A 9,260-nucleotide genomic window follows, 5' to 3' on the forward strand; every position below is an offset into this window, starting at 1 on the left:
CTGCGAAAATAAGCCAATGGGCGTTAGCGGCGGCGTAGAGCGGGGGCCAATCGGGCCAGAGTTTGTTGGGACGCTCCGGCCAGCCGCGTCTCTGGTGTCTGCTCCTCCGAGGCGAGGGGCGGTTAGGGTGGCTTCCATTGTTCGGGGCTTAGGGCGCCATGAGGTAAGGGCCGGGGCGGGAAGGCGGCGGGCGGAGCCCAGGGGCCGAGGATTGGGCAGGCCGGGGGCCGGGGGCCGGGCGGCGGGCGGACTGGCCTTGACCTGGGGCGACGGCTCCGGGAATCCCGGGGTGTACGTCCCCCGGACGCGCGGTTGGAGCCCGGGCCCTGGGAGCGGGGAGCTCGGCGCGGTGGCGGTGCCTTGGACGCAGCGAAGACCTCCGGGAATGTCTGCCTTCCTAGGGGTGACCGAGGACGAGGGCGCGGCGGGCGCTTCGGGTCCCGAGGAGGCCCAGGAGGCGGGTGAGTGCCGGTCCCCAGTGCCCGCCAGCCAGAGGCACCGCTCGCGGTGAGAGTTGGCTGAGGAGTAACGGGGATCCCTTTTCCTCTTTCAGGTTCCGGCCGTTTGTGCCACATATTCCATTTGATTTCTATCTGGTGAGTAACTAGCTCCTTTTGACCCTCGTTGACCTCGAGTGCCCTGGAACCCCGTGCCTCGCCGCGGGTGCGCGGGGTTCACGGGGAGCTCGGGCCGGCAGGAAGCAGCAGGGTTTCGGGTCGCCTGCAAAGCCCGTGTGCTCACGGGGCTCCTGTGGGCGCTAACAGGACTGTGGTCTCTGCTCTGGATGATGAATGCCCTCTTTGGTGTATCTGTTTCTGTAGCGCAATGAGAACTTAAACGATGGCTGGTCCTTCCAGCAAGTACTCTGGTTTGAGTACCTTAACGAGTAAAAACAAGTATTTTTTGTAAATAGCATGTCGTTTCTTTGTGCCTTAGTGTGAGATGGCTTTCCCCCGGGTCAAGCCAGCGCCTGACGAAACTTCGTTCAGTGAGGCCTTGCTGAAGAGGAATCAGGACCTTGCTCCTAATTCTGCTGAACAGGTCTACTTCTTGGGCTTTCTCCCTGAGATTTCTCTAAAAACCTCCCACCCAGGTTGCTGTTACCAGAGCCTATACTCCGCAGAGGCTCAGCTGATCTCATTTCTCACTGTGGGTACAGGGAGAGTGTCACAAGATTATATCAACAGATTCCATGTGCATTTATGTTTTTATTCAGGGATGCGTCTTTAGGTCAAAAAGTTATGGAAAAATACCCCAACTCTGAGAAGTTGCTTATAATTTTTCACTTTAGGGTATCTTTGTTTCCTGCTGTTTTTCAGGCATCTATCCTTTCTCTGGTGACAAAAATCAACAATGTGATTGACAATTTGATTGTGGCTCCAGGGACATTCGAAGTGGTGAGTTTTAGTGATTTAATCATTGGAAAGGGCAGCCTTAGTGGTGTGGGTAGTGTTTCCTTCGCTCCTCCTGTCTCTTAAGTCTTCAGTTACTTATTCGCCAAAGCCAAGCCTAAGATGGGAAGGAAAGTACAGTGGGATCCCTTTGTGGTGGTGATCTTGGGGACAAGACTTGTATCAGTGTTATCAGCTAGCCGTGTATTAGGCTCTTCATGGGGTAGATTGATTGATCGGTTGATAGATTATTTTAAAGATTTTATTTATCTATCTATCAATCAGAGAGAGAGAGAGAGAGGCAGAGACACAGGCAGAGGGAGAAGCAGGGTCCCTGCAGGGAGCCTGATGTGAGACTGGATCCTAGGACCCTGGGATCTTGCCCTGAGCCACAGGCAGAGGCTAAACCACTGAGCCACCCAGGCATCTCCATGTGGTTATTTTATGATTTGACTTCTGCTACTTCTAAACCTGGGTAATGGGATCCCTGGGTGGCGCAGGGGTTTGGCGCCTGCCTTTGGCCCAGGGCGCGATCCTGGAGACCCGGGATCGAATCCCACATCGGGCTTCCGGTGCATGGAGCCTGCTTCTCCCTCTGCCTGTGTCTCTTTCTCTCTCTGTGACTATCATAAATAAATAAACATTTAAAAAAAATAAAATAAACCTGGGTAATAATTGTGTTGTAATTGAGTTCTGAGAAGAACTAGGCAGTCCTTTATTAATTTTAAGGTTTTATTACTTATTTGAGAGTAAGCACGTGTGGATTGGGCGGGGGGGGGGGCAAAGGAAGAGGGACAAGCAGAATCCCTGCTGAGCCGGGAGCCTGACTGATCCCAGGACCCCAAGACCACTACTGGAGCCAAAGTCAGACTCAGACATTTAACTGACTGAGCCACCCAGGCCCCTCTAGATAGTCTTTTTCACTTCTGCATCTCCCAATCCCTTTTCCAACAGCAAATTGAAGAAGTGCGACAGGTGGGATCCTATAAAAAAGGAACAATGACTACAGGACACAATGTGGCTGACCTGGTGGTAATCCTAAAGATTCTGCCAACATGTGAGTGCATCTCTTTCTGGCCACAGGAGCAGAAAGTTGAGTTTGAGGCATAGGTGTCTTCAAAGCCCAAATTTCTTGTGAGAAAGGTCATTTTTTAACGTGTGTTGGGGTAATAAGGGACAAGGTCTGGACTGTGTGTCTGAAAGAATGTATGGCTGTTACTAAAGGGTAGTGTTTCTCAATTGGTGATTTTTTTCTTCCATGGACTATTTGGCAGTGTCTAGACACAGTTTGGGCTACTGGCAATAAAGGAATTAGAGATCAGGGATGATGCTAAGCATCCTACAGTGCATAGGACATATTCTGCCCTTCAGCCCTCAAAGAATTATCCAGCCCCAAGTGGCATTTGTGCCATTGATGAGAAACCGTACTATAAAAAATAAGGGTGTGGGTCTAGGAGGTATCCTGTTCCCTGAGTCTTCCAGTTTTTGTGTTCAGGTGCTAGTTTCCCTTGTAAAAGTGTTAATTCTTGCTTACCTTTGCTCCAGCCTTGCCTGTGGGGCAGAAATCAGAATGTGGAGTGGTATAGACATGTATAGAATGTCTAGAAATCATTATAATATTCACGATGTCCTTTTCTCTCAATCTAGTGGAAGCTGTTGCTGCCCTAGGGAACAAAGTTGTGGAAAGCCTGAGAGCACAGGATCCTTCTGAAGGTTTGAGTTTGTTGCTGAACATGTATTTAATGGTCATAGGAGGCAGGTCTGTAACTACAAGGACACTTTTAATAAAGCCAGATCAGGCTAGAAGGAGGAGTGAATGCAGAGTACAGTGTTGGGGAAATTTTTGCCACTGATCTCCAGTGTTTAAGATCCTGTTCATCTCTTTTACTTTTACTTTATATATATATATATATATATATGTATATATATATATTTTTTTTTAAATTTTTTTTTAATTTTATTTATTTATGATAGTCACATAGAGAGAGAGAGAGAGAGGCAGAGACACAGGCAGAGGGAGAAGCAGGCTCCATGCACCGGGAGCCCAACGTGGGATTCGATCCAGGGTCTCCAGGATCGCGCCCTGGGCCAAAGGCAGGCGCCAAACCGCTGCGCCACCCAGGGATCCCTATATGTATATATTTTAAAGACTTTATTTACTTGACAGCTCAAGTGCACCCACACATGCATAAGGAGGGAGGGGGAGGGGCAGAGGGTCAGGGAGAAGTAGGCTCCCTGCTCAGCAGGGAGCCCGATGCTGGGCTGGATCCCAGGACTCTGGAATCCTGCCCTGAACTGAAGGCAGATGCTTAACTAGCTGAGCCACCCAGGCACCCCTAGTTGTTTTTTTTTTTTTTTTTTTTTTTTTTTTTTAGGATTTTATCTATTTAGAGCAGGAGGAGGAACAGAGGGACAAGCTGATTAAGTGCTGAGTGGAGAGCCAGATGCAGGCCTCCATCCCACAACTCTGAGATCATGACCTGAGCTAAAATTAAGAGTAAGATGTGGGATCCCTGGGTGGCGCAGCGGTTTGGTGCTGCCTTTGGCCCAGGGTGCGATCCTGGAGATCTGGGATCGAATCCCACGTCGGGCTCCCAGTGCACGGAGCCTGCTTCTCCCTCTGCCTGTGTCTCTGCCTCTCTCTCTCTCTGTGTGCCTATCATAAATAAATTAAAAAAAAAGAGTAAGACACGTAACCTGATCCGCCCAGGCGCTCCTGCTTTTTATGTTTTTTATTACTTTATTAAAATATTTAGGGCAGCCCCAGTGGCCCAGTGGTTTGGCGCTGCCTTCAGGCCAGGGACTGATTCTGGAGACCCGGGATCGAGTCCCGCTTGGGTCTCCCTGCATGGAGCCTGCTTCTCCCTCTGCCTGTGTCTGCTTCTCTGTCTCAGGGTCTGTCATGAATAAATAAATAAAATCTTTAAAAAAATAAATAAAATATTTATTCATGAGAGAGACAGATAGAGAAGCAGGCTCCATGCAGGGAGCCCGATGTGGGACTCAATCCTGAGACTTCAGGATCACGACCTGAGCCAAAGGCAGACACTCAACCACGGAGTCACCTAGGTGCCCTTTTTTTTTTTTTTTTTAAGTTTATTTAAGTAAGTTTTACACCCAACATGGGGTTTGAACTAATACTCTAAAGATCAAGATTCTCATGTTCTAGTAATTGAGCCAGCCAGGTCCCCCATCTCTGTTACTTTAAAAATTGTATTCTGAATCCTCATTCTGGACTCTTGCAATTTTTTTTTTAACGTTTTTATTTATTTTATTTGAGAGTTCCTTCACAGGGAAGAAGGAGCAGAGGGGGCGGGAGAGGGACAAGCAGACTCTGCCACACACGGGGCTTAAAACCTATCTGTTCCCTTATTCCCACTGTAGATTTATCTCTGGTCGTGTAAAGGAAATAGGAAAGTTATAGTCTTTTACTTTCTTTCAGTTTTAACCATGCTGACCAATGAAACTGGCTTTGAGATCAGTTCTTCTGATGCTACAGTGAAGATTCTCATTACAACAGTGCCACCCAATCTCCGAAAACTGGACCCAGAACTCCATTGTTAGTTCTTTTTTTTTCCGTTGCTGGGATAGTTGGGAAATTCAAAACATGGTACATAAGATTGCATTTGAGTTTACTTATTAGCTTGTTGCTATTCCATGTGAAACCTTCTGGACCTAGATTGATCCCCAGACTTTCCCTCTGGAATTTGGAGACCGTTTTACCAGGTTGTTAGTGAAACTGTCAAATGGGATAGCCAAGAAAGCAACTGGAGTGCAGGACTTAAGGATTGAAGAAATATTTATGGAGGGTGTAGGCTCTCTGGGAAAGTGGTAGATCTTGCATGCTTATAAATTTGGTTTGGGGGAGGAATAGTGTGATTTTTGGACAAGTGATTCGCTAATCTGAGAAATATGGGGTGGTTTAAGAAGTTAGGAAGTTACCCTGTCTCCTTCCAAGATTTTGAACTATGCTAATGGGGTCGAAATGTTCACTTAATAACAGGAGTGTTTCATCGTAGCTTATTGTATTTGTCTTATAGTGGATATCAAGGTGTTGCAGAGTGCCTTAGCAGCCATCAGACATGCCCGCTGGTTTGAGGAAAATGCTTCTCAGTCCACGTGAGTCCTTATTTGAGTTAAAATAATCTAATCCTTCTTTTTTTTTTTTTTCGTTTAAAATAATCTAATCCTTCTAATTGTATTAGTAATAAGTAGTAGCAAGATCTCCCATACTACCTCTCTCAGAACTTTTTTGGCTATAATTTGTTTTTTTTTTTTTTTTAAACTTTAAACAAATTTAGACTGAGAGAAACAGAATGTATAGTTTTGGAAGTAGCATTAGCTCTGTACCTCAGGGGTGGAAATACATGATCTTACTACTTTTAATGCCTCGGTCCCTCTTATCTTCAGAGTTAAAGTTCTCATTAGACTGCTGAAGGACCTGAGGATTCGTTTTCCTGGCTTTGAGCCACTCACACCCTGGATCCTTGACCTACTCGTAAGTTAACAAGGGCAGTTGGGAGTTTCTGATCATCCCTCTTTAACAGTAGTTATTCTGAAACCTATCAGGGTCTGAAATTTGGTGAATCTGAAAATAAATTTTCGTGGTGGACAAGTAATCCAGTAAATACTCAAATGTTTAGTAATTACTGTTGGGTTTTTGGAATATTCAGTTGAAGGAGTAATTGATGCCACTATGCCTTTTCATTACTGATGTCATTTTAATAATGTGATAATGGAAGGAAGTTACTGAAGGAGCAACCATTTCATAATTGCTTCTAAACATTGTAGCTAGGCCGTAGTAACCAGTTTTCTCTGTGATGATTTGGGGTCTCAGTTTGCTTGGCTAGATTTGTCCTGTTTATAGGACACCAACCAGATTGTTTATTTTTCAGGGGCACTATGCTGTGATGAACAATCCCACCAGACAGCCTTTGGCCCTAAATGTGGCATACAGGTAAAACATGCTGTTTTGGGTCTGGGGCTGGATATATGTGGTCTTGTCTGTTCTTTCAATGTTCTTGTGTTTCAGGCGTTGCTTACAGATTCTGGCTGCAGGACTGTTCTTGCCAGGGTCAGTGGGAATCACTGACCCCTGTGAAAGTGGCAACTTTAGAGTACACACAGTCATGACTCTGGAACAACAGGTATTTGGACGGCTCAGATACAGTCTGTTGTGACCCACTTTTGAATCTCCAGGTCAGAATGCAAAGGGAATGTCTTTAGGGGTCCGGATTTGGGGGTTCTCAGACTTTGGTCTTGAAATTAAAGTTGTCTTCATCTTTATTTTCATGAGAATGTTATTTTGATTCACCTTGTTTATCCTCACTTGGTTCTCCTTCAGGACATGGTGTGCTATACAGCTCAGACTCTGGTCCGTATCCTCTCACATGGTGGTTTTCGGAAGATTCTTGGCCAGGAGGGTGATGCCAGCTGTGAGTGATCACTGCATCAAGGGTTGTTAATGCTACTCTGTGGTCTGTAAAGCAGCATTGCACTACTCAGATAGTCTTGGTATTTCCACTGTGTAGATCACTAATTGTATGCTGGGCTACTTGGCCTGAAATCACTTTTTCTTTTCTAGATCTTGCTTCTGAAATATCTACCTGGGATGGAGTGATAGTGACACCTTCAGAAAAAGCTTATGAGAAGCCACCAGAGAAGAAGGAAGGAGAAGAAGAGGAGGAGAATACGGAAGAACCACCTCAAGGAGAGGAAGAGGAAAGCATGGAGACTCAAGAGTGACCTTCCTTTCTCTTCACCCCCTTTCTTGTCCAAGGGGAAGACTGCAGCCTAAGTTAATTGCTCCTGGCTTTAATAAGGGGGCATTTCTGAGGGATAGAGGAGACAGGAAGTGTCATTCCACTGGGTTCTGATTGGCTCAGTAGCCAGAAGTCTTCCATTTATGACATATGCCATCCATGTATAGTGAAACAATACCAGCCTTTCTCCTAAGACTTCAGAAAACCCAGTTCTTGAAAACCTCTCCAACCAGTACTTTGTTGTTGAAATGTTGTGAACTGTTAAGTGTCTGGATTTTTTTTTTTCTAAGAAAAATGATTAAAATACTTCCTAGTAGGGCTCTTGGGTCTTGTTTTTCCTTGGCATCTGGCAACCTTTTTTTTTTTTTTGCTTTCCATAGTCTTCAGTGAAAAGGATACTTGAGTCTTTTCATCGTAAACGCTAGATCACAATTTAAAGCTTTATTAGAATTAATGCACGAAGACTCTTGGAACCTTTCCATATACCAGAGTAAAGTAAGAACACTGTTTAAGAATTTATTTAATTAAATGGTTCTAGAAATACTGCCACTATATTCAAGCCAAGTGCAATCAATACGAGGGTAGGCAGAAGTCATTCCCATGACTTTGCCTGCCCTCTTCTCCAAATCCTCTATAAATAAAGGAAAACTAGTCAGAGAACATGCAACCCAGGAAGCGCCTCATTAACGAGGGCTGAAGGCAGAGGAGTTGGACTTTGAATGTGTAGAGGCATCGCTTTTCGGCCTTTTGGCTAAGATCAAGTGAATGTGTAGAAGCCTCAGCTCACTCTTGGAAGAAAGAAAGAGCCATAATCCTTTGGGATCTTGAGTCCCGCTCTACACGGGTAAGATATAAATGCTTCCAACACCCGCCGGGGCTGCCTTCTCCATGTCCTGAGGTCTGCGGGCGCCCCGGAGGACACAGGGCAGGCCAGAGGGCAGCTCGGGTTCCCTCTTCCTGCCGGTTACTTGCTTGGGGAGCCAGGGGGGTAAAGTCCTGAATCCAGCATGGCCCTTCTGCGGGCTGTTTCTTTGGCAACGCTGTGGTTTAGCCGCCTCAGCCGTTCCTAGGAGACAAGATGTGGGACGCTGACTGCACCGTGGAAGACCTGGCGCTCCCTGTGCCCCCAGGCTCGCTCCATCCAGGACGCGAGCCAATACGGGGGAGCAGGGGGCTGCTCGGGCCAGCCCTCGCAGGCCGCTCCCTCTGCTTTCGCAGCTCGGGGAGACGATTTACCTGCGCGTTCTGCAGAATATTGTTGACCAGGACGACTCGCCGCCGCGCGTTCAGCAGCTTCTTCACGTAGGGGTCGAGGTCTAGGGCCACTTTCTGGTCCTCGTTGATTCGGCACAGCTCTGGGGTGGAAGGAGGGAGCCGCTGACACCGGATGGAGGCCCCGCGGTCACCTCAGCCCAAGGCCCCGAGGGTGCGGGGCGCTTACTCACCAGTGGCTAGGTTGTCGATCTGTTCCCGGAGCTCCACCTGGCTCTCTCTGCGAAGAGGGACGAGGCCCACACTGGAAAGCCCACTCCCTAGGGTTTCCCCTAGCGCCGGAAGACGCCGCCACCACGCGCGCCTTCCCGCCAGCCCCACCGCCCCTTCCGACGCAGGCCCCGCCGCTTCCGGGCCACCCCGCCCCCGCCCCCGGACAACCCGCGGAGCGGCCCCGCCCCGCCCCTCCGTCTCGGACCTGACGGCGTGGACGTGAGAGTCCAGCTGCTGCACGGCCGGTCGCAGGAACTCGAGGAGCCCCTCGGCGAAGAGGTCACGGCCTGCGGGACCCGCCACAGGGGTCCCTGCCCCAGACACTGCGGCGGAACCAGCCGCCGCCATCACGAGCAGCCCTTCCGCCGGGAACTGCCGCGCGGGCCGCCGGGAACTGGAGTTGCGCTGAAGTGCGCCGCCGGGGGGCGCCGGGGAGCTGCCGGCGGGACGTGGCCTGGGGACTTCCGGGAAACCGCGCCTCCGCGGGCGGGGCCGGGGTCCGGGTCCTCCAGATCTGGGTTTAAAGAAAAAAAAAAAAAGCTGGGTTTGAAGCTTAGAAAAAAGAGCATTCTGACACCTCACTGATGTAAAGTTTATATTTATAGCAAAAGACCCAGAGAAA

At 48.4% G+C, this 9,260-nt stretch overlaps 2 protein-coding genes across 3 annotated transcripts; one reads left to right on the top strand and one right to left on the bottom strand.

The window, feature by feature from the left end:
• Nucleotides 1–19: 19 nt before the first annotated feature.
• Nucleotides 20–7,471, top strand: ILF2 (interleukin enhancer binding factor 2). Its single transcript, XM_025428903.3, has 14 exons — nt 20–163; nt 402–461; nt 554–596; nt 937–1,041; nt 1,320–1,397; nt 2,346–2,448; nt 3,039–3,104; nt 4,834–4,950; nt 5,432–5,510; nt 5,802–5,889; nt 6,287–6,348; nt 6,424–6,538; nt 6,736–6,826; nt 6,976–7,471. Exons 1-14 carry the CDS (start codon nt 159–161, stop codon nt 7,134–7,136), a joined length of 1,173 nt encoding a protein of 390 aa, XP_025284688.1. The 5' UTR covers nt 20–158; the 3' UTR covers nt 7,137–7,471.
• Nucleotides 7,472–7,579: 108 nt separating this feature from the next.
• SNAPIN (SNAP associated protein) lies at nt 7,580–9,050 on the bottom strand. 2 transcript variants are annotated; one of them, XM_025428914.3, is made up of 4 exons: nt 8,844–9,050; nt 8,599–8,645; nt 8,390–8,508; nt 7,580–8,219 (listed from the first exon to the last, which is right to left on the bottom strand). In XM_025428914.3, exons 1-4 carry the CDS (start codon nt 8,984–8,986, stop codon nt 8,118–8,120), a joined length of 411 nt encoding a protein of 136 aa, XP_025284699.3. In that variant the 5' UTR covers nt 8,987–9,050; the 3' UTR covers nt 7,580–8,117. The 2 variants fall into 2 exon arrangements, with proteins under 2 accessions (XP_025284699.3, XP_048968600.1); XM_049112643.1 differs by lacking the exon at nt 8,599–8,645 and having other exon boundaries at nt 8,844–9,045.
• Nucleotides 9,051–9,260: the final 210 nt, after the last annotated feature.

This window comes from Canis lupus, chromosome 7, assembly GCF_003254725.2.
Source record: "Canis lupus dingo isolate Sandy chromosome 7, ASM325472v2, whole genome shotgun sequence".
In the NCBI taxonomy this organism is placed as follows: domain Eukaryota; kingdom Metazoa; phylum Chordata; class Mammalia; order Carnivora; family Canidae; genus Canis; species Canis lupus.